The sequence below is a fragment of the Pocillopora damicornis genome, chromosome 4, assembly GCF_964200805.1.
Source record: "Pocillopora damicornis chromosome 4, jaPocDami1.2, whole genome shotgun sequence".
NCBI classification, from domain to species: Eukaryota; Metazoa; Cnidaria; class Anthozoa; order Scleractinia; family Pocilloporidae; genus Pocillopora; species Pocillopora damicornis.
The window spans coordinates 25,352,453-25,377,354 of NC_142673.1; the positions used below are offsets into that span (position 1 = coordinate 25,352,453).

Consider the following 24,902-nt stretch of genomic DNA (forward strand, 5'->3'; position numbering starts at 1 on the left):
CCAAGGGTAGCAATGCTGAGAAGCATGATATTCATATTATAATATTACAAAGTTTACTTATAACAGAATCACGTGTCTTTGTCGTGTCAATCATTCGGCTTTAGTAATCTCACTGAATTTTATTTCGATTTCATAGTACACTGTGTACATGCATTGCTGCGTTGCCCGAGGGCTTTAGAAAGCGAATTACTTCACACTTTGATTATAAAACGGACGAAACTGGTTGCATGGAAACCTAGCATTAGCGAAGCCTTTAGAACTCAGGTATTTAACGCTCTCGAGAAGTGTTTCAGCTTGCAAATGGCCTTAGTGGATATGAGCTTTCAAGAGTAACCGCTCTTCTTTCTATTTGTTTATAGCAGTAGACGTATCCCTGCAGGTTTATTGTGTGCAAGTGGGGAGATTAATCTGTTCTTTTTACGTGTTTACATCATTGTAAGAACAAAATGGCCGAAGCAGCTGAACCTGGTAGTGGATTTAACTCGAAAAGCGTTGCGTTGCGAGCGCAGAAGAAAATCCTGGGCAAAATGGCCTCGAAAAATGTGGCGAAAGCTTTCGTGGATGACACCACAGGCGAACTGCTTGATCAGCTATACAAGCTAGCGAAACTGGAGACAGGAAATAAGAAAGAAGCTGAAAAACTCGTGAAAGACTTAGTCAAAATTGTCGTCAAGATCAGCATACTGTTTCGAAATGACCAACTGAACCGCGAGGAAATTCAAATAGCAGAGAAATTTAGGAGAAACTTTCGATCTGCAGCCATGACTTTTATTAGTTTCTACGAGGTGGATTTCTCTTTCGATAAGAAATTTTTAACCAAGAACTTGGAGGACTGCCGAAGCCTGATTCATCAAATTATCGATCGGCACCTTACAGCGAAATCGCATGGAAGGGTTGATCACGTTTTTAACTACTATGCAAATGGTGAAATGTTAGAGCGTGTGTTTCAAGCAAACCGCGATGGACCTTACGGCACTATCCTTAAAAACATTGTAGACAATCTTAATAAGCTTATGGAAGAGGGCAGTTTATAGAATACTGGGCTTTATTGAGGTTTGCCTTGTATGTAATTGTGCATTTGCTTTGTGACGACCCCTCTTGATGCAGAAATAACAATCTTTCCGTTTGGCTTGATATATCCTTTTCAAAGTATGCAAGGCGTGTGTTTAACATACACAGCCTTTATTGTCATGATATTTATTTAACTTTTGCTTATATTAGGCCTGTAAGCGTTGAAATTTTTGAGGAAGAGCCCAAAATATGATTTGAAACCTGGAAAATTTTGTCGCGACCGCATATATTTCTAATGTTTACTAGCACCAGCTGTCCGACCTTCCTGTTAAAATTACATGGATTTCTACCATTTTCGTGAATTCGCAAGGCGGAGGTTGGTCGTCGATGCAATCGCTATTTTTGGACAACTCGCTGAAGCCAAAGTTTCCCTTGCGAACTGTGAAATGGTTTTAAGGGCTTCTCGGTCTTTTCTGAGTTACTCCTAGCTGATTTAATTATTAAAATTTTGAGACTTGTTATAATTAAAGCGATCGTAGATTTTCAGATGTTCTTAGAGTTTCATATCATCGTAACCATTTGAAAAAAATTCACTCCTTATGTACGATTTAATATCTTAAACTTTAATCTTTATCAGTGGCCAATCTCATGATTCTTTTAAAGGAGATTAAAGCCGACATTTCGTGCAATTTAACTCTGCCATTAACTCTACTTCCGTTACGAGAACCTTTGAGTTTTGAATTATTTCTTTTATTTGAGAAACTATTTCTGAGATGAAATCTTCAAACTGCAAGTGCTATAGAAAGATTTCTCGGATTAAAAAATATCCTAAAGAATTGTATAGTATAGTAGAGAAGTGATTAAGTGACTAACTGTTTAGATCGTGAAAATTTGCTATATGTTTTAAGTCGATTTTAGATAATGGTGACATTCAAAAGAATTATTCCGAAATCCTTTTGTTTTATTTCCAATCAAACATACTGTTGATTTTCAAAAGAAAGAAAAAAAATTTTGTTTTTAATTTTTTTCTCAACAAATTAAAATGTAGGTACAGTATTAGAAACAAATGACTTTAAAAAGGTTGATTTTAGATGTCTGTAAAAGGGTTAGGGATAATTTTAATATTTAATGACTTTGGTTGTAAGTAATGGTTGTTCCTAGATTTTTAGTTATGAGTTGAACATGATTAAATTAATTCTCCAGTGGATTTTATTTTGAGCTTATGGGCTTTTTTGTTCTCTCTTATCTCTGCTAAATGTTCCTTGAAATTAATTTTAGAATTCAATTAGCCACTTTTAATTCTAAATGATCTAAAATTCTAACAGTTCATTTTGGAAAGAAGACATCTTGTCATTGTAATGACAAAATTAGAGACATTTGCACCAGGCAATTTTCGGTTTAATGAGAGGTGACAAGTCATGGCTAATTTTTAAACTGGTGCTGATGTTCAGCTTTGATTATTTATTTTGATGAGTATTCTTAACCTGGCACATAAAACTATTGTGCATGTTCATCTGCATGAGTAATGGGATGGGGTAAAACTCTTTCAAATAATGTACTGGTCAGTTAAAGTTGTATAATGTAACAAGGAGTGTAGATTCAACAGGACTATTGTAATGTGGTTTTAGGTGTGCCTACAGTTAGGATCAGATCAGTAAAGAGCATCAGACAGATGTTGCCAATTCATAAATGGCTGTAGATGCTCTTTTGATATAATCTGAAGATAGTGTTGAGGCGATTTTCCACCGTTGTCTTATAACTATATTAGGCATCAATTCTACCTGCACTATGTACATGAAATCTTTTAACAGAGATTGAAGTCCATTGAGTGTCCAGGGGAAGTTTATTGAAATATGATCCTGTAATTCTTTGATCAAAACAGAGAATAAGGCTGCACATATTTTACAAAATGAAAAGAGAATCCTTCTCAGCTGACAAATAGAGACAGGTGAAAGATACAGCCTGCAAAATGAAAAAAGAAGTGCTATTAGCAGGATCTCATTAAGGAAATGTGTTGATCTCATTTGAATCCCTTCTAAGTAGGTTTAATCCTTTTAATCATATCAACATGGACTGCATGTTGTCTATAAAAAGTATCTCAAATAATGTATAATAACTTTATCATACCATTGACTGTATAATTGAGTGTTTTTAACAACTTATTTCAGGCACAGTCTTTGACATGACAGCACATTGGAATTTAGAGGAGCTTTCTACAAGAGAATAAAGCTCAGAGTAAATCAAGCTTGATTTTGATGGTTTTCCTAGCCCTAAGCCCCTGAATATTGATTGGCATCCAATTTCTCCTTACAGTATCCTCCCTGAATCACTTATTTATATCACATGAATCAAGAAAATGATCAACTTAAGAAGCTCTTGATTTTCAAGGAAATTCTAGTTGTCAGCACCTTAGAAAATGCACAATAAACAGTATGGAGAATATGCATACTGATGTTAGGGTGTTAAGTGTTTAGCTTGGCTGACAAATTCTCCCATCATCGAGAGTGGAGCATAAGCTTATTTTACACACAATGACTGGCTATCACACTGATAAACAAAGACCATTAGTATGAGGAAAAGAAGCAACAAAGTTATTCTGCATTCATATCATACCGCATCAAGGTGTTCAGCCTAATGTTAATCGCTCTGCTCTGCATGTTCTCACCAATGGATCATGCATGCCCCTCGAAATTTAATAAACACCCTTCCCACTTCTATGTAACTCCAAAGTATGAGATTTTTGAAAGAGTGCCAGGTTTTTTCTTAAAGGATCCCCTTACATCCAGGGATAACCAAACTTTGGCAAAGATATTTGAAATATTTCTGTGGGTGTTCTGATGATTTGATACAACTTTGTCTTCAGCACCATTTTTGGTAAGATCAGTTTTGATGATTGTATAATTGTTTCTCTGGTGAAGGAAACAACTCTATATGCTGATGCAAAGTTTTCTGCCTGTCTGCTTATCATCAATTAGTGGATTATTAGTTAATCCAATACCAAATTCTCAGAATTAATTAGCATCTAAAGTCTAAAATCATCTGTCTAAAGTGTAAAAAGCTGGTATTAACACACGTAGCTACCAGTAATTAATACACAACTTCTGATGAAAATAGATTACTTCTTTTTCACCTGATTGCGATAACTTGTATGTGCAATTCCATCTAGCTAGTAACATTCTTAATACAAAGCTACCGCAGTCAATTTTTTTAAAGTTTAGGTAATTATGAACTAACTTTCAGCCTTGCATAATTCATTCAGATTTATCAAGTACTAAAACCAATGTAAGTCTATCGAAGTTAAGCAGTTATCCTTAGTCACTTTAAGGCACTACGACTTAAACACAGTCACGAAGACTTGCACACAACCATGTCCTCCCCTCAGGCCTGTGCATAGGAAATGTGCACAGAACAACTCTTTCAATTTAATTAATTCGTTGTTTCAATAACGGCTGAAGGAATCGTACTTAAAGCGATTAAAGTACGCGCGCGATGAAATATCGCGAGGTTTGTTTACGTTTATTTGCAAGAATATTTCCCGCGTTTATTTCATGTGTTTATTTACCGCGAGATACTCGGGCCCATAAAGTTAAATATGGTAATGATAACCTTGTATGGTAATTTTTACCAAAACCATCTGCGCCTCGCGAAAAAGCTTCGTGAAAAGAATACAAACATATTGAAATCGTGTCAATGTACAGTTTATTATCACTGCTGAGATTTAGGCAAAAAGGACTCGCTTCTAGTCGTTAAGCGATACAGAATCTCATCTGTGACTTTTGCGCCGATTTTTGATGTTCGTGCTCGCTTCAAGATGCCGAAAAGAGAGCCGAAGACGAAGGTGAAGAAACATCAAGTTGAAGAGTTGTCACTGCTGGTAAATGGTTTGAGCTTTTCATCGCTGGATGTCGGATCCATCAGGGATGCAATTCAGAAACTTGATGCTCGATTAGAAGAAAATACAGCAAGGTAAGATTTCAAGGAGATCGATTCCTCTTTAGGCGGTTTTCACGAAGTACAGATGTGGTCCTATCCTTGATCAAACAAATTAATTTACATTTTCGTCGACTTGCTTGTTGTGAAAACCTCAGTCATTCTAATGATTTACACTATCAATATAACTTAATAAAATTCATGTAGTAAAAATCTACAGCACCTCCTGGCTTCACTTGCATTTTTCTTTAACCCTTTAACTCCTACAAGTGATCAACATGAAACTTCTCCCTATAATATCCATACATTATTCAGCAAACAGGTGATGAGAATATTCAAACTTGTCAAGTAGAAGCTGCTATCTTGATCTAGCACCAAGTTCTCAAAACTAATTTATAAGGAAATTTGTAGCAAATAGAGGTAAGAATTAACAATTAGATCTTGGGAATTAAAGGGTTAACAGCTAGGGTCTTAATTGAGATGTGGAAGCAAAGGAGTAGTGTAAGTTGCTTGGATAATATAAGCCTGTTACAGAATCAAAATACCTCAGACCACTGAAATGAAGCTGGAGAATTCCCTGATCCTTGTTACTGGTTGAACCCCTGTAATGTGCGCCTTTGTGTCCAGACATAGTGTTTTGTGTGTTAGTACTATGAATGGTGAAATAAGTTCCTCTTCTTTTGACAGCTTGCAAGAAAGCTGGGGCCAGTTTGTGGATGTTTGCAGCACAATTTCTAATGAAAAAACTCAGGATCCACCAGAATGGTTGAGCTCCAAAGATGCTGTAGATTTGTTGGCATCTTCTGATGTTATACAGACCAGTTCTTGTCCATATGAACCTATTGCACTCAACTGTTTCTTAAACAATGTGGTGAGTTTGTAGCAACAATGCAATGCATTTTCTTCCTGTTTACTCAAAAAGCATACTTTTTCTATCTTCTTATTTTTATTCTTGTTAGTGAACAGTTAGTTTTATATGCAAGAGGCTTAATTTTGAGGGTTACACTCAAAATAAAAAACCTACACTTAATAGTAATGGGCAAAATTTTTAAAATTAGTTACAGATACATTGCAAAATGGATTCCAATTAAATATTTCTTGTTGCGATTTCTAGAAGTAATCGATAAAATTGATTACCCTTGTCTTTGTAGATTCAAGCCTTGGAGCGAAATCCAGGTAAAGAAGAGTCGATATTTGAAGATCTAGTCCAGTTTGCTTCCCAACAAGGCATTTTAATGCCATTTGGTGCACCAGAAAAGAATGGAGATGGTGATGAGACATCTGAGTTACCTCTGAACACCATTGTGATAGAAGATGAACAAGCCACTGATGTATTGTGGGAAGCTATTAGAAGAAAAATTCGCAAAGGAATGTGGACACTTCTAGCAAATCTACCTCTCTCAAACCAGCACAATGAACTTAACTGTGATCAGCAAACTAAAATTAAACTTTTAGCTGACTTGTGTTTTCTGTACCCAGCTGAAGACATCTGGAAGGGATACCAGAATTATAGAAAAAAGCTGCTGGATCAATACATTGCGAGCAAAGCTTTGTTAGAGGAAGTAGAAACAGACCTTGCCATGTCATCTGAGACACCCAATGATGTAAGGATGTTTGTCAAGTTATGTAAAGCTTCTGAAATAATGATTTACGAGGATGCAATGATTCTGCAAGAAGGAATTTTCTCCACAACAGTACCTAGTGTTGAGTTTATACATGAGTCATATTTATTAAGAATTACTGAAGAATTGCATTCTGTGTGCCAAGCAGTGTATAATAAGGAAAAGGAAGAGCAAGTACTTTTGAATGAACTAGGACAAGCATCCAGTCACAGAAGAGGCTCAAATGTATCATTTGGAAGCAGGAGGGGCTCCACTTTATCAAATGTGAAAAAGATTAACTCTAGAGATATCCTTTTAGCCTATAAACATTGCTTCATGGCAGTGGTTCATTTGGAAAGATTTGTCAATAAAGTAACAAGCCAAAAGGACACAGAAGGAGGAGCAGGTAAATTGATGGTAGTGATGCAGAATCATGCCAAACAATATATTTGTTTGGCATGATTCTGAGATATGAAAAATATGATATGACAAAGACATGTATTTTTATTATTATTAAATAAATGCTATTGATAATTTTCTTTTGGTTAATAAACTTCAGGAATTTTGATAAATATTCATCAAAATGCAGCTTGCAATCAAATCCCCTCTCTAAAGACAGAAAGATTTAGTGTGTACTTGTATTGAGTGGTCTCCATTTGACAAAAATAAATTGATTCCCTGACTTTTATAGCATCACCAAAGCATAGGGTACAAGGTCTCTCTCCTACACTTTTTGTACACAGGCAAGAATCAGAGGAAGGGAGAATCTTTTTTGTGATGGTTATTTTTTTTTTGTCCTCTGAGGTGACTGTAAATAGGTTTTCCAATAATTGAGGTCAAGGAATATTTATTATTATTGATAGAAAGTTGTTCCTTTCTTGAGGTATTGCTGCACATTATTGGTTTTTACACTCTCCCCAGTCCATATTTACACTAACTCAAATGTTATAATTTTGGTCATCAAGGAATTAGAGGTACCAGTCTGCAGAATGCTTCAAGGTCTCCCTCTAGTCCTGTCCTAAGTCACAGGAATCCCAGTCGACACAGTTCTAAAAAGAACCCTGATATGCCACTTTACGTAGCAGAGGGAAATTTGCCTTTACCATTTGGTAAGTGCTGGATTTAGAGGCCATGTTCAGATTTTTAGTTTCAGTGTATGTTGTTTGTGTTATGCTTCTAGGCAGGATACTTTTACTCAGAGTGATAAATGGAAGGTAACCTTTGCACAAAACGTCTTTCAGAATAGAACTCTATTCAAGACACCGACTTTTACAAGTAACAACTGTAACAGAAATGATGAACCACAAGGCCTGGACTGAGAGCCTTCTCCTCCCTATTTTTCCATCTTTTGTCTGTGTTTGGTGGAAATCTGAATGAATTTAATTAGTAGTAGTGCTGAGGAAGTGATGAGGTTATTCATTCAAATTTTTACTAATGATTTATGTTCAGGCTCTGGCAGTAGTAGACTTGACTCTCAGCCCCTCAGTAGTGTATCAGCTCCAAACCCCAACTCTCAGTGGCCATGGAGAGAGGAGTTTAAGAGTCACATATCTAAGTTATCAATGGCTCTGAGTGAGAGCATCAAACACACTTGTGAAAAGGCTCTGGAGGAAGGCATGCAGATGTACAAATCTACTCAAAGAATTCCAACAGTCAGGCTTAGAGGTGTGAAAATGAAGAAAGGTAAAATGGTTTCTGTGTTTACATAGCCTGATGTAAACACACGGGAGGTTGGGAGAACACGAGATAAGTGTAGGAAACCACAACGTGAAGCGGAGTGGTTTCCAGCTTATTGAGTTTTCTCTCAACCTCCCAAGTGTTTACATCAGGCTATGTAAACACGGAAACCATTTTACTTTTCTTTTATAAAATAACTAATGAAAGAGGAACGAAAATGTGTTTACATATGCTCATGTAAAATGGTTTTATGGCCTATCAGAGCACGGGTACTATTTGAATTATTTTATAATAATTATTGTCAGTCATGACTTTCCCTATTCAGTAATACCATAATGATTATATATTTACACTAATTATTGTACATGAAGAATAAACTGGGAAAAACACAGCATGAATTATGAGGCAAATGAACATGTTAAACTTGCCAGGGTTAGAACTGACTTAGCTAAAAGCTATTTTTATCGTAATGGTTCTGTAATTTTTAATAAGCTAAATTTTTAATGTTTTAAGGTTTTATTCATTTTTACTGTAACTGTATATAGCCCATACTTTAAGATTAACTGAACTTTTCCTAGGATTTACCTGTAGAAGTAGTATTTTAGCATGATTGTGTAGCTCTTATTATTTTAATTTTTATCAGGGCCCCAATCTATAGCAGTGCCTAAGTTACCTGAATGGGATACCCTGAATAAATAAAGGTCTTCTTCTTCATCTTCTTCTTCCATACATGCATTTGGGGCAAAGATGTGTGTGGTGCAACTGAATACCAATCTTCCATTTTCACACTTTCCTTAAGTTTAAAACTGAATTCAAATCAACGTTTTGTTTTTTTCAATTTTCCTTTTAACTCAATAGTTCCAGTCAAGAATATTTGACAATGTCTTGTTGTGGGATTCTTTGTTTGGTGACACAACTAAACAGATTCTGAGGCTGAAGTGTTTTTTTTTTTTGGTTTATTTCTCTCAATCAGATGATTTCATTGGTGGTAAACAGGACTATCCCAGGAGGATTGATAAGGTGTGTTGATTTTCTAATTTGAATTACGAGGTTCAAGTATAATTTACTGTCAATCAATAAGAATTAAATTTCATGTGATCATTTGATATAAATTTAGTGTTGTGCAGCCATTATGGAAGAAGCTGATGAAGTTCTACCATTAGCCAGCAGTCAAGGAGGGAAACTATTCCACGTTATCAGATCATCTTTTGTGGATTCTCTTGAAGCATCTCTGAAGAGTTACCATACAAGATTGACACAGGTACATAGCAGTCAAGGTTTCACAAGTCACACAGTGGTGTTTCCAGTTTTGACTCTTCATTAGAGCACCTTGAACTTAGCTTATCTTTATCATATGTAAACCTCTTACTTCCTGAGTCTGAGGGCAAATTCACTCAATGTATGTAAAAACATTCTTCCCTGGATGGTCTGTAAATTTGGTGTTACTGTACATCCAAATGGTATTGTTGGTTGATGACATTCTCATTTCTCGTTACATTTTTTTTTCTAATGCATTTAAAGAGAAAATGCCTCAGGTGTCAGTGCTCTTTCCTAATTTTAGAATAAGACTTTTTAATTAACTCTTTGTTTATTGGATTCCCCTGTCTATTTTCAAACACCCACAAACTGGATTGCAATCATAATCAATACAAAAATATGTACAATGTAACTGGGTTCCAATCCAATTGATGTATATTAGACAAGATAGTAGTTTGTTGTCCCAAAAATATGATTGCAAATAAATTTTAAAAGGTGGGACCATTGTAGGGAAGATTGAATCCTTTATCTCTTCAAATGAGAAACCTGTTTCTTGAAAAGAAACGCTCATCTAGTGTCAAACCAGATGAGACTGTGATTAACTTTTGAACAATGCTGTACCTTTTTGTCAGTGATTTTAATTTGTTGCACTGTTTTTAATTTCAGCTTCTGTCTGACTTTCCCAAAGTGTGTGATGTGGAGTGCCTCTTCATTGTTCTTGGTAGTGCTGTTTTCATCAGGAACCACCTGGTTCACTATGAAGATGTCTTAGGCTCTGAACCAAGGTACAAGGTTTTATTCATCAACAAGTGACCTGCATATACCAGTGCTAGAATGAAATGTTGAATATACTTTCACATGACTGTGTGATTGTTTTATGAAGCAGTATTGTTTCACGTGAGTAAACTATTACTCTTCCAGGGTGAACAAGGTGGTCCTTCACTCAAGTACCAACGACAAAAACTTATGTCTTACATTTTCTCTTTGTTTTTAGACGCCCCTTTCCTTTGTTACACCGACAATTCAGTGATCTTGTGGATAGTGTTAGTGATCAGATCATCAGTTACCATGACAATGTGATTTCTATGGTCATTCTACAAGATGCTCACAGTAATAACTGGTCAGACTCCAGACCTTTTTTCGAGGTGATTATGGTAGTTATTACTTGAAACACGTACTGTGGCTCACACCACTGTGATACTTGACTTAGAGTTTAGGGTTAGGGTTGGGAAATGTTCATGTTTGGACCCTCAAGCCAAGGGAAATTTAGAAAATGGAGAAAAATACTTAACTATACCAGTACAGTGTACCGCCTTCCATATAGGAAAATACTGTGAATGAGTTCCAGGAAACTGTCAGAAAAAATTGACCCACTTGGCTTAAGTGCAATAATTAAGGAGGGAACTGAATGTTGGAATGTGCCACTAGAGCACTGATAAGATCTCTGACAATGTTTTATCATTTCAGAATGGTATTCTAAGGAGTTAGAGAAGTTGTAATAATTATTTTGTCACAAATACTGCTGTATGAATTACTCTGCAGGATCAAAGGTGTTCCTTTTCTGTTCAGATGTGGAACTACCATCTTCAAGGTTTACGACATGACCTTTGGAATTACTGCCCTCCTGAAAAAGCTCAGGAAATGTTTACATCTGTTCTTCACAGTTCTTTAGTTACCATAGTGACAAGATACAGCCATGTTTGTCCTACAAGCAGACGAGTGAAACAGTTTAGGTACATGTGTAGATTTAAGCAGAATTATTTGATTTATGTTTAACTCATCTAAAAAAGAAAAAGAGGATTACCAGTAATTTCTATCATTTAATACGTACAAATCAGTTTTACTTCACCAAATGCTCTCCAGAAGCACTAGCACCTGGTGGTTTGTTTCTGAGGCGCTGGTTACTTCAACAAGACAAAACAGTAAAATGCTATTCTCTAATAGTATTTGAAATACACTGTATAATTTTCATTAATCTTTGCTTTCTTTTGGTTTATGATATCTCTCAGGTTATTATTTACCTCAGTTAATATGATTAGTCAATTTAGAAGGCCTTTTTTACTCCAAGGTCAGAAGTTTGTTTATATTGAAATCTTTCCCTTTGTTTGAACTCAGAGATATTTTGATATTGTACGGACCTCAAGTCAGTTAGTAAGAGTACATTTCTCCGAAAAGAAAGAAAACAATTTGTACAAGTAAAAGTGTTTGGGAAAGATGCCAGCAGAGAAGATGCATGTGCCCTTTAGGCACTCACTTGTTTCTTGTAGGCTTCTGTTTTTTATGGCTGGCTTCTTGAGAAATTTCTGGTAAACGCTGTTCATTTATGTGAATTGACCACCGTTGAAAGTTTCAAAGCTGACGTTTCGAGCGTCAGTCCTTTGTCAGAGTGAAGGGTTCTGATAATACCGAATTATCATGTTATACTCTCCCACCGATGCAGCACCACAGTTTCTTAAGAAACTAACCCCCCCCCCCCTTTATTCACTGTTCGTGTACGGTTTGGCTCCCTTTCGGATAATGTGTCAATGCATCAGGCCAAGATGGACCAAAGAGGCTGCTATTGTTGGCCATAGGAATTGAAAACAGGATTTTGATTCACTTCAACCACTGTTTGCAGTAGTCACACAGCATACACGTATAGTTGTTGTTTTTTGAAGGCACTTTGATACATTTCTAAATAAGCATCGTGGAAGGATACTTTAACACTACTTAAACCTTTATATATGTACGAACGCTTTCTGTAATTTCTATTAACGATCTTCGCAATTTTTTGTGATAGGTATATAAACTCTTGTGATTGATACATGTACCTAGGTTAAAATATTCCTTGTTTGTTTTGCTTTTGGCTGATATTGGTGGTTACTACACTTGCCCGTAAATGAGTGAGTAATAATGATGTTTTACATATTTGTTTCAGATCAGACATCACGGCCATGTTATTGTCTACATTATCTTTTTTGTGGTCGTGTTGCAAGTCAGTTCCAAGTTTGTTAGATCCCAAGTGTTCTGTGGCTCCATTTCCAACGATTCACAGCCTTTGCTCTTGTCTGTTAACCACACTGGTAAGATTAGAGCTTTTATATAGACTTTTTAGCCTCACCATTATTAATTTGCGTTTTAAACCGGGTGTAAATTGCCGGTTTTTCTAAATAATGTGGACTAGGTTCACAGCCTTTGCTCACAGCCTTTGCTCATTTCTGTTCAGTAACCACACTGATAAGATCAGCACGTTATATTGACTTTTTATTATGCAACTCACGTTTTAAACGGGTAAAAACTACTTCAAAGTAGAGTGGCCTGGGTTCGATCCCTCAAGGGATTGATCCCAGGCCACAAAGGCAGGACAAGACCATACTAAGTTTCATCCCAGCGCCTGATCTCAATATTTTCTTCATGAGAATTCTCGCCTACACTCTCCGTTTTAGCATACATGCAGCCAGTAGAGTTGATTTAGTTTGGAGAGCCGACAGATTTCTTCATTAACTGTTTTTGTTAATTATTTTGATCTGACCATGCGCATCGCCGGTATAGAGACATTCCAATAGTGTTCTTTGAACTATATAACCAATGGAAACTAATATTCAAACTTATCAGATAGATCACGATCTTGCACCAAGTTCTCAAAACTAATTTATAAGGAAATGTCTAGCAGCTAGAGGGGAGAATTAACAATCAGATCTTGGGAGTTAAAGGGTTAATTTGTTCCGTCAAGAAGAGTGATCACCAGAACAAAATATTTTGCACGGTCAGGGAACTCTTCGCTTTTACCATCGCATCAGCATCGTTGTTTTCCACTTTGAATATAAAGGCTTTCACATTCATCCATTTCTACAACTAACTATGTTGTTGGTTTGTGTCAATACAGGCTGTTGTGGGTTCTCCCTTGGATTCTCTTTGTTCTCATGTTATGGGGGAAACATCAGGATCCACAGAGACGGCACAGTCCAAAACAGCTTGGTTGTCATGGATATATCCCGAAGTTTTTAAAAGTCACGAAGGAAGGTGAGAAATAATTCCAACCTCGTTCCGTCTTTTTGCCCCACCTCCTCCCCTCTCCTTCCTTTTGACCGTCGCTCACCCCCTGGTACAAATTTCTTTCTCTCCCCAGCCTTCCACTCCCTTGAAAATCAAATATGGCAGATACAATTTTCACCAAGAAAATACTAAGCACTCGTTCTTAAAAAATTTGCGCATGCAAACCGTCTAACGTTGATGCAGGAGATGGGGCTAGCGGTTTATCCATCCGTAGCAACTAGACAGTTCAATCATTTGTTCTGTAATGATAAAAGGAATTGAGTAGCCTGCAATTTACATAGAGAATACTTTTTAAAGCAGCTCTCGGTTGCCATGTTGACTTTTAATGTATGAATTGCACTAGAATCAGGTATTACAGGTCAGCACATGTCTGTGATGGGGGCGGCTGATGTGAGCTGCTAATTGTGGGAAGCTGTAGGACCCTTGTAGTTTAGTCGATGAAAGTAAAACCGCGAATGAAGAGAATTTAACACTTCCGTTGGTAGCTCTCTTGTCAGAACAAAGTACATGTAGAAAGAACTAAATAATGTTCGGAATTATTGAATTTTCTCTTTACCTTTGTTTATAGTTTGGCTGCATTAACAGACAGACAAGCAACATTTGTGCTTTTTAAACTCATGGTCAATCAACCAGGCCCTCAGTGGCCGTTATTCATACGAGTAAGTTGTAATCCATCGATACTATGACTAGCTAGATATAACGTCACGTTTTTAATACTGTACCACAATTGCGTTTAAGAAGGAAGCGACGGAAGCAGTGCCTATCTCCATCCAGGAGTATAAATGGGTACCGGCTAATTATCAAGGACACTTGATGAAATGCTGAGTGGGAGGGAGGGGGGGGAGGTATCCTTCGATGAATTGGCCTCCCAGAAGGAAAATTTGCAATACTTTAACTCTCTTCAAGCTACGGAAACTAGATAAGGTTCAGCAGCCATGCGAGCCAGTCAGTAGAGTTTCGTGTACGGACTTAACCTTACACCTCTTATCTTCGCTTTTGTACTGAAAAAGTGTGTGCGGTGTTTATCAATCTATGCCTTTTTTTGGCGATCCTCTGCTTCTTTGAAATTCTTATTCAATTGTTGTTCAGTATGTTGATTTAAATATATGTATGTAGAGAATTCGTGAAAAGCACATCTTAAGACTGATGATCCCATATCTTACATCTTAGGCACTTCTGAGTAGAAATGCAAAACTGCCTGTCACAATTGTGAAGTATGGAGGTAAACGATAACAGCTTATTTAGTAAATTTAAAGTTGTAACAGCAATTCTTAAACCGTTTTTATTCAACCAGAGTTCTAAGCGTATTTTTCAAAGTCCGACATCCTTTGACGACCTAAAATCGCAAAATGGTCTGTGCCCAACACAAAATTTTAGTTGCCAAAAAACAAAAGGGAAAACGAACGGAGAAAGACAGTTGTCTGTTTACACAGTCAATGATAAAAATTTAACACCTTTTTACATGGTTTCCGAAGACGGGCCGCTAGAATTCAAACTTTCGTTTCAAATTTACTCGTCAATTTTTTACCTACTGAAATTCGTTTCCTTCCTCGACGCTCACAGTTTTAAAAGCTGTGTTTTTATCATTACCATTACCATTATTATTATTATTATTATTATTATTATTATTAAAAGAAAAATTTGTAATGGATAACTTGGATTTAATCCACTCGGTGTTATTGAAAACTCTCCATAAGTAGTACATTATTTGACTGGTTATATATTCAAAGACCAACTTTTGCCTTCCAATGTAAATGAAAGGCCCTTAATTGCTGCCCTGTTGTCAGTAAGAGTTGCTCGACGCTAATCAGTGCTTACTCTTTGCAGAACTCAGTAGTCTCAGAACTCCAGTAAACGGCTCACATAGTGAACTTGTCCAGGCCGCGGGATCAAGCTTGTTTGAAGAGGAATCAACGTCATCAGTTCAGAGTGCAAACAAGTTTAAAGAAGGCGTGGTGTGTTCATTGTATCACATTCTCTTCCAGTGCTCAAACGAAATGCCAGGGCTAGTCAATTATCTCATGGCAATCGTCAGTAGGTAGGGATTCAAATGAAAAAGGTTCTTTTTTTAGTTGTGAAGAAGTTTTATTGTAATCTTTACACTTTTAACCCTCTACTAAGGGAAAGACGAGTTCATGTTAGTTTTCAAGCGATCAGGAACATCAAGGGAAAACGTTTCTTTCCAAGATATTTTTCCCCCTTCTTCTGTTTCATTTGCGCAGTTCCAGTGAACTTCATTTCCATGTCCAACCCGCTAGTAATGAATTTCCAAAAATTCAAACGAAATTGTGTCTGATTATAAATGGTACATACAAAATGAAAGAAAGTCTTAATTTGACCTGTCGATAAAAGACGAATTGCTTTCCACTGGCTGTTAAGAGTCAGAAAAAAAATTAAGGCTTCTTCAGGCATTATTCACTTGTCACAAGTATAAAAAAGAATAACATCTCTGTCCCACGCTTGTAACTGACGAAAAACATCCGTCCTATCCAAAAGAGTATCTTGTAAAAGAAAACGGAATTCCGATCAAGTTGTTGCACATACTGCAGCACGAGGTTGGAAACTGAATTGCGTGAAAGAACATTTTTTCGTGAAAATATTTGTCTCAAAATGCTCTTATTCGCCTGCCAAGTACCTTCTCTTTACTGTGGATGAAGGGCAAAAAATGTAGTGCAATTAAACGAAATATAAATTACTCGATTTGGCGCCCCAAAGCTCTCTAGCTTTTTTTTTTCAAGCTTGCGCTTAAATGATAGTTGAGACAATACAGTGGGGGAATCGTTCATTTAACATGAAGAAAAAGTGGCATGATTTGGATTTACTAAACGTAAAGTAAACGTTTCGCATTTTGCCTTACATCGCTATCTTCCACTCATAAAGGGCCTCTCCTGAAACATTCACTTGGAAACCTTAGTATTAAACATGCCACTTTCTCTATTGCTTTTTGAAGGGAGGCTAGCTGGAAACTTTTTGATGATGGCTCCTCAGGACTGAAGATTTCAGATGCTACGGAGGTATGAATATTACGAAATGACATCCCTTGTATAAGGTCAATCGTGCCCTCAACAGATATTGCGTCATTGCGATCTGGTTATTTTTGCTTTGTCGCACAACATGTATTATACTTGCCTCGTGTCAAACAGTTGTTGATCGAACCAACTAATTAAATCCTTGCCCTACAGTTACAGAAGTTTTTAAGGAGGTACCTCAAATATTTCAATACGTTTAAGACTTAATTTTTGTCACTTTCCATTTTTTATTATAAATGTAGAGCCCTGTTTGGCTTGAGTGTGTGTTTAAAACGTTTGACCCATATATTGTCAGGTAAGTCTGTTTTAAAAATGTTTAGCTGATGATTCTTTTGATTGCTATTACATTTTAACAGATCGAAGATTTCAGTTGAGGGAATGCAAGATTTATCTTCTTATTTCCTCTCTAACATTTAAAACAGTTTTTGCATCAGGACAGTGAAGAGGGAAAAGAAAGGGTCACCGCGTTTCCGTTTTTTCTCCAGTGATCATTACGTGAACTTGTTAACTTCCGCGCGAACTCTTTTTTCTTATTTTCCGTACAAACTTTTTTTTTGAAAACTTTTACTTTGCCAATTGGCCGGATGGGACAAATCTGAGGTGATTACCTTTTGCTCGAAAATTATGCTCGAAAGGTTAATTATCAGCTGGCTGCACTGAGATTGTATTATGTTTTCCACCATTTTCCCATATGTTCTTCCATTCCCTTCGTTGACACGAACAACTCATTTGTTGTTCTTTTAACGAAGGAAAGATTTACGTCAGTAACAACATCAGTCACAATCCCATCCTCAATGATGCACTTACTGTACGAGAGGATCTTGATCAATGTTTGACTTTCTCTTGCCAGGTTTCTATATCCATCACTGCTCCTGTTGTGTGAGCAGGACAAGAAAGTGACAAAATCGTACAACTTTACCTCGATGAGCGTACTTCCTTGCGGTTGCGAGCGAAAGAAGTCGCCAAAGACTAGAGACACGAAAGGTAAGTTCTTTAACCCGTATATTTGCCCTTGTGTAATAATATTTCTCTCGAAATTCGAACATAAATCACGCTCAAAACGCTTAATATCCCGGCCATCTTTGCCGCACAAGAACAACACTGAGAATTGGAGTTCTCCACGAAGCACATTGCAGTGTGGTTACTGTGCTGTGAGTGCATCATGTTTACTTCTGAATGAGCCAAGACAGAGATTATTAGCATAGCTTGCAAAATGTGTTTGCTTCACTTCGGTCTTATTGACTTTTCTCTGTATCAGTTGCAGTTCCAAATTAAAAGAATCCAAATAAGTGTTTTTTTCTTACCAGTCCTTTCTAAACTTTTGTTTGTTTTTCTTTAATTATCTTAATGAAATCATTTTCCATGGTAAAAATGGATGCTTCTTATTGCAGGTCAGACCGATGTTCAGTACACCGCTCTTCAGGATTTGTTAAATCAGCTGACTAAGCATTTCTGTGCCATCCCGAAAATTATGTGTCAGTTTTTGAACAAGCTTCAAGGTATTAATTTTACTTCTACTTACTGCAGTGGACTCTCGCCCTGCGGACACCTCGCTAATACGGACGCACCGCCATAGCCAAGAGCCAGTCCCCTCGGGCCAGCCCCCCGGCAGAACGCATAAAGAAATGACTGAAACAAACTCCCGTTATTACGGACTCTTTACGGAAATGCGGACACTTTTATGCCCCCCCCCCCCCCTTAGCGCTTCATTTTACTTGTTTTGCTCTCCCACCACAGCGGATACTTGAGTACTTCTTCTAAAATCCTAACTTGCTTAATATAAAGCGACATTTCGTGAGGCCACGTTAGAAACTTTATGTTTGCGTAGATACATATTATTTCATGTGTTCGAAGCCCGCTATCACCGTTCTGTTTTCATTTTTAATTTTTTATTTTCTCAATTCCCGCCGAAGTGGTAATTAAAGTACTGGAGTTTATACTCTTGGGCATAGATATGGTTTGGGCCCCCTCTCTGGGTCATTTTACCCTCGCTTATCGGGCCAAACTGCCTCTGAGTCGGACCCTAAACGTATTTATGTCTGCGAACATAAACTCTGTTGTTCTATTTCCTAACATATTTTTAAACTATATATATACGTTACTCGATTCAGGTTTTGTTACTATTAGGGTCAAATGGTGAATAGTTTCTGTTTGTTATCTTGATAAGACTTCTTAATTTACAGAATCGGTGCATCAGAAGTCGACTGATCAATCAAGCGAGACTGCCGGCATAACGGTAGGGCAATTCTCTAATAATGTTGATAATCTGCTTAGGAATTCTTGCTGGTTAGCTTGTTTAAAAAAAAAATGCTTGTTCCGCTCGAAACGTGATTTTCAGACGAAGTCACTTTTCAGGGATGCAGTTAGTTTCTTTTTAAGTTTTGCTCGCAGTGGATGATCAGAAATGCGACTTAACTGACGGGTGTTTGATCGTTCGGTTAGTCGGTCGGGCTGTCAGTTGAAATCCTTACTGATTTGTTTTACGATGAGTTATTAATCTTTTAGTGAGTTGATGTTAATTAGTGAGTCCAATCTTGCAGGTCTTGGCCAGCATTCTGTATCGTTGGCTCATGGATTTCGACAAAGTTTGTGTGGCCTGTGAGGCCCGACTGAGCCCGGAGACTCAGAGGAGCGTTGCTATGTTTGCTGAAATAGTTTGGCATGTTTTTGTCAATTTGGGAAGAACAGAAGGTTGGCGATTCCACTGAATATTATGCTTCTTCTTCTAATGACCCATGTTTGATCTAGCAGTTCGTGAAATTCTTCATATGAGGGTGTGTGAAAGATAACGAAAACCCTAAGAACCCTAAGAATGGTGAAAAACTAAGGATTAGTTTCCTCAAACACTGATGGCTGATATAAGTTTTTTTTACTGAGAAGTATTTCTGATCATTGAAAGATTTGACCTGTATTTTTTTGTGTTTGATTTAGGTGGTGTACGTAACCCAGCTCTCCCATCTGATCTTGATGCTCTGTTGATATCCAAGAGAGACTGGTTGAACCAAAAGGTTGGACAAATCAAAGCTTACATAGCAAGCCAGTAAGTACCGCGGCTATCGTGAAAATCGTGACAGAGGAACATCGTTGCGTTACAAGTCCATGTCTGCAAAATGACTTATAACTGGCACTATAGAGACGCTTCATATGACTATGTTCAGCACTCAAAACAATTCTTCTTTTCTTGTTGTGCAGGCCGTATGAAGAATTCAGTGTGGAGACTGTCTGTGAATCATTAGCTGATATTCAGTTCACTCACATGGCGTCAGCACTCCTTGCGGAACCAAAAGGTAAGATACAGTATTTGTATTCTTTTAATAACGCGCAGCCGTTGTGTTAAAATAAGTGGATCGGCTGTATCTTTAGTAGAATCGGGGTGTGGTAAACATTGGCCGTTTTGCAAAGTAAAATCGCGCTCCTTCCCATCGATGCAGAAATTTTCGTCAGTTCTGCTGATATTACTAGCTCCTTTGGGGAACAGGCATGGCGTACGGATAAGAGCGCGCTACTTGCACCGCTGCGGCTGATTTCCGTACCTGACGTCACATGAGGTTTGAGTTTATCGTTGGCTATCATCCTTGCTCCGTGGAATTCTTATCCGGTTACCAATTTTCTAGCCCCCTCAAAAACAAATACTCCAAATTTGAAGTTTGACCTTGAAAAGAGCGAACGAAGCGCTATCGCGTTGAATTACCGCTGATAAATTTCTATTTCAGTTTTCACTTCAGTTATCTTCAGTAGGTCAGCGCGTCCCATCGGCTGTAGAAAGAAAACTTCATTTTATTTCGTGCAATCAATCGATACATATTTTCAACGGCTTTACGTTCCTGGATTGTCAATCAGTGCTTCTGAACTGTTTTTTTCCTGCAGGTGCAGCGTGTCTGAGGCATGCGTATAATTTCATTCAGGCCCAGAAGGTAATTTAACATGCAAATAATTTGTTACATATGTAGTTTTTGGGTTAAACGCTGGCTTTAAAACATCTGAAATTTTTTAACCTAATCTAGAGGTTTGTTTTGGGTTCATGGTATGGCTGAGTTTTATATTGAGTCTTGTAATAACTATGAAAACCTTACACAAGTCCTGGATTGCTCTCAGTCACCCATTTAACCTGACGTTTTAATTTCCCAGAGCGCATGTGCGTACGTTACCCTCGTCTCGTTCCAGTCCCTCCTGTTCTAATTTCTAGCGCCTAGCTTTTTTCGACATGCCACAGATCAGGAAAATTTAGATTCACTTTTACAACTTATGTCGCTTACTGTTCTTCTTGTCTTTGGAGAGGACCTGGAAGAAAAAATTATCCTTTTCAGTCAGCTGAAAGACAGCAAAGAAATCGCATTCCTAGCAATTGTCGGATGTGGTTAACAAGTTTGGTGGATTTCCTGTCGTATAATTTTTTTATTTGAATTAAAAGTGGCTATCTGAAAGTTGTTTGCCAGCAAATTTTGTCGGGTATCGTCTGAAGTAAAAATCCTCTGACGAGGCTGGTTAACAAAAGCATATTTGTTTCCATGATAAGCCCTTCCGAAAATGACCGAGACTTTACTTACAATACAATACAATATTTATTTGCCATATACGACATTTACACATGGAAAAAAAAAATGAAGAAAATTGATGACAGAAAATAAATGGCGAGAAAACCTGAAAGAAACCACGAGGCTTATAACAAGTCAGGTTTTCTCACTTAAAATAACTAATCTTATATTAGAATTACAATATGGACTTATGGTAATTAACTTTGACCGCGCACACGTACACACACACACACACACGCACACACATATTAAGTAAGTTAGTTAAGAATTACTGCCTTACAGAAGCTAATACTTAGAGAGAAGAAATTCCTTAAGCTTTCTTTTAAAAGAAGCGGAGGAGGGAGAACTAGTTATGTCAGAATTTAACGAATTATAAAAGTTTGGACCTTGAAAGTAAATTGAAAACTTCCTGGTGTTCGTTCTGCACAGTGGCAAACGGAAGGACTGAGCATTCCTAGTATTATAATTGTGGATTTGACTATTTAGTAAAAAAAAGTTATTGAATTTGGAAGGGAGTGTAGAGTTCTCGAATGAAAACATAAAAGTACCTAATTGAAACGAATGGATATCATGAAATTTTAAGAGTTTAAGTTCCTTTAAAATAGGGCCAGTATGGGCAATGTATGTAGAATTGCTTACTATTCTTAACGCACGTTTCTGTAAGGTTACAATTCTTTGAAGGTTTGACTTATAGGTACCAGCCCAAGCTAAATTGCAATAATACAAATATGGAAGGATCATAGAATTGTATAAAGTACGAAGGGAGTGAGTAGAGAGAAAAAACCTAGATTTATGAATAATACCTATAGATTTGGATAATTTATTTGCTGTTAAGGATATATGCGATTTCCAGGTCAAATTGTCATCTAATAAAACACCCAAAAACATGGTCTCAGAAACACGAAGAATAGGCTGCTCATTTATGAAAACTTGAAATTCAAAGGATTGCTTCTTTTGCCAAGGCTTGAATACCATAAAATTAGTCTTGGCTAAATTCAAGGAGAGCCGGTTTGCTGCAAACCAGGTTGACAATTTGTTTAATTCTCTATTTAATGTGTTGATTAGGTAAACAGGGTCATTATGGGAGATAAATAAGTTTGTATCATCAGCAAACAAGATTGCATCAAGCAGGGAAGCATTGTTCAAATCATTAACATACAGGATAAAAAATAAGGGACCAAGAATAGAACCTTGAGGCACCCCACAGGGAATCCCCTGTGGGGTAGATCTAACGTTATTAAATTCGACAAATTGTGTCCTCTCAGAAAGATAACTTTTGACCCATTCTAGTGCCAGACCACGGATCCCATAATGATTGAGTTTTTCAAAAAGAATGTCGTGATTTACCGTATCGAATGCTTTCGAAAGATCTAGGAATACACCAATGGCATGTTCTTTTCTATCAAATGCAGAAGAAATTTTGTCACACAAATCGATAAGCGCAAGGCTAGGAGAGCGATTTTTTCTAAAGCCATATTGATTATCACATAAGACATCGGAGTCATTGAGATAATTCATAATACGGTTGTAAATTATTCGTTCCAAAAACTTTGAAAAGCACGGTAGAACAGAAATAGGTCTGTAGTTGCTGAAGAGAGCTTTGTCACCTGATTTAAAAATAGGTATGACACGAGCAATTTTCAAATCATCCGGAACGATACCATGAGTAATGGAGAGATTTACAATGTGTGTTAATGGAGAGGAAACGCTGCATATAGATCGCTTTATGATAGACATAGGGATATTGTCATACCCAGCCGATTTTCCCGCCGGAAACGTAGATGCGATATCTATAATCTCCTCCTGAGTTGCTAAATTTAGGAACATTGACTGAGGGAAATGACCAGGAAGAAAATTCTTATACGAGGTCGTAGATTGAATTCGTTTAGCGAGGTTTGGTCCAATATTGCTGAAGTAATGACAAAATCGATTAGCAATCTCCATTGGGTCAGAAATATCTTGATCATCAAGCTTAAACACAGAGTTGGGTTTAGGTCTCAATTTCTTGCTGTTTAGTACCTCATTAAGCAGACGCCAAGTGGCTCTTATATTGGATTTTGACTCGCTTAGCCTCTTATCATAATATAAACGTTTCGCGATTCGAAGGGAGTGATTCAGTTTGTTCTTATAAGTTTTATATTTCGCTTCGTTCCAGAGAGAGGGGTTTGAAATATACTGCTTGTATAGTTTGTTTTTCTGCTTGACAGATTTAAGTAAGCCCTGGGATATCCACGGTCTCCTACTTACAAACGTGAATGTTGATATAGGAATAGTCAATAGATTATTTCGAAAATAAATACTGATTGAAGTCATGTTTAGCAGCGTTTCTTTTCATGGCTAACCAATCTCTCTCAATACAACAGGACTGGCTGATGAACTTGGTTTTCGTCCCAGGCCACATACTTCCTCCTGTACCGTCAAACTCAATTCCCGGGACCGAACAAAGCGAAAGGTATAACCCGCTTCGACAGTTTGCTTTGATTGGTGAGTGCGATTTCAATCAAGACAAGATAGCCTCGTTCCCTTTTGATTGGAGCACATTACTTCAGAGTTGTCTTGGGGCATCCGCGGACATCGTGAAGCGCCTAGCTTTCAATAGAAGCGAAATGCAAGGAGGGGCTTTTCTGGAGGACAGCCAGAGAAAGCTTGTAAATGCGCTTAAGGCACATTTTGGGGTTACTGTGGATAGTGGGAATGATGAATAAAGTGGTTGAAGAAGGTCCACCTGTTTAGACAAACTGAAACTTATGTATAGTCACTGTTATAAATCGTTAATTTTTTCTTGAGACTAGCGAGCATGAATTCGACTGATGTTGGTAAAATTAGTAATTAAGAGAAATATGAATAATGTAACCAAGGTTTATTAGTCTATTTATGTAAAAACAGCTTAAACAGATACATTGGAAATACCTACAATAAGCTGCAGAATAAACTCATTTATTTGTCCTTCGTGAAATATCCTCTCGTTTTTTTATTTTAATTTTGTTATTTTGCATGAAAATTTGTGGAACTTTGCTCTGTACTCTCTCCATCTCTCGCTCTTGACTTACTTGTGCGATTTTGTTAAGAAGGAAGGTAATTTATATCTTTGGAAATATCTAGTTCAGGCAAACAGATGATCCTTACCCTTGAGATTTTAACTCACTGTCGACATATTTGGCTAGCTTCGTTCCCAGGGCCCTCTCTCTTCCTCCCCTCGGGGGGCTAACATATCTCACAAAGTTAATGAAGTTAGGGCGTAGGCAAGAGGAGAAGAAACATCTGAAGAAAAGCTAAAAGCCATTTTGCAAGCTTGAGGAAAAGAGCAAGAGGAGGTGATAATATCTTTACATATAGTTTTAGGTAAAAGTCTTTCGACAAAACAAGATTACGGACCAGTCCAGATCTGACGGAAGGTGTAAAGAAGCCAACGAATTTCATCAAGATTCTGGTGCTCTTTCGAATCGGACTAATTCACCAGTGAAAGTAAAAAGCGAGAATCAGTCTTTTATCGAAGAAAAGAGCGAGTCATATCACTTAGCACAAGTTAAGCTCTTTGTATCTGGGTATCTTTCACTTCTCAGGAGCTCATGTTATGCAAGATGCATTAGCCGCTTGCTGATTGGTTGAGAGAGATTATACATCTGTCTCATGACCTGAAAAACGATAGATAAGTTCAAACTTCTTTTTTTTCCAAGAATGTTACGGTATGTCAATTTTTTCCTGTTTCAATTGATTATGCGAATATTTAAACGCACTTGAACTTTGAAAAATTAAAACCGAAAAATGAAAGCAATGCTATGACTCATTTCCTCGGGAAACGGTCCTTGTTCAATGATTTCCTGTTT

General features: G+C 37.3%; 2 protein-coding genes across 3 annotated transcripts; both read left to right on the forward strand.

Annotated features, from left to right (window-relative positions):
* The first annotated feature begins 64 nt into the window (after nt 1–64).
* On the forward strand, nt 65–2,218 carry LOC113683520 (tumor necrosis factor alpha-induced protein 8). 2 transcript variants are annotated; one of them, XM_027200768.2, is made up of 2 exons: nt 65–264; nt 360–2,218. In XM_027200768.2, exon 2 carries the CDS (start codon nt 447–449, stop codon nt 1,032–1,034), a length of 588 nt encoding a protein of 195 aa, XP_027056569.1. In that variant the 5' UTR covers nt 65–264; nt 360–446; the 3' UTR covers nt 1,035–2,218. The 2 variants fall into 2 exon arrangements, with proteins under 2 accessions (XP_027056569.1, XP_027056571.1); XM_027200770.2 differs by having other exon boundaries at nt 89–264; nt 363–2,218.
* Nucleotides 2,219–4,633: 2,415 nt separating this feature from the next.
* Nucleotides 4,634–24,031, forward strand: LOC113683516 (uncharacterized protein KIAA0825). Its single transcript, XM_027200766.2, has 25 exons — nt 4,634–4,977; nt 5,629–5,812; nt 6,093–6,948; nt 7,508–7,651; nt 7,992–8,207; nt 9,193–9,239; nt 9,337–9,480; nt 10,143–10,261; nt 10,471–10,621; nt 11,019–11,209; nt 12,394–12,538; nt 13,342–13,478; nt 14,080–14,170; nt 14,682–14,733; nt 15,339–15,549; nt 16,462–16,525; nt 16,783–16,835; nt 17,391–17,524; nt 17,932–18,039; nt 18,724–18,776; nt 19,081–19,231; nt 19,472–19,580; nt 19,733–19,827; nt 20,408–20,454; nt 23,439–24,031. The coding sequence occupies exons 1-25, from the start codon at nt 4,823–4,825 to the stop codon at nt 23,778–23,780; spliced, it is 3,999 nt and encodes a 1,332-aa protein (XP_027056567.2). The 5' UTR covers nt 4,634–4,822; the 3' UTR covers nt 23,781–24,031.
* The last annotated feature ends 871 nt before the right edge of the window (nt 24,032–24,902 follow it).

Coding starts and splice junctions, on each gene's coding strand:
- LOC113683520 (XM_027200768.2), top strand. CDS start 447: ATGGCCGAAGCAGCTGAACCTGGTAGTGGATTTAACTCGAAAAGCGTT.
- LOC113683516 (XM_027200766.2), top strand. CDS start 4,823: ATGCCGAAAAGAGAGCCGAAGACGAAGGTGAAGAAACATCAAGTTGAA. Junction 4,978..5,628: donor TTAGAAGAAAATACAGCAAG/GTAAGATTTCAA, acceptor TTCTTTTGACAG/CTTGCAAGAAAGCTGGGGCC. Junction 16,526..16,782: donor AGATTTCAGATGCTACGGAG/GTATGAATATTA, acceptor TTATAAATGTAG/AGCCCTGTTTGGCTTGAGTG.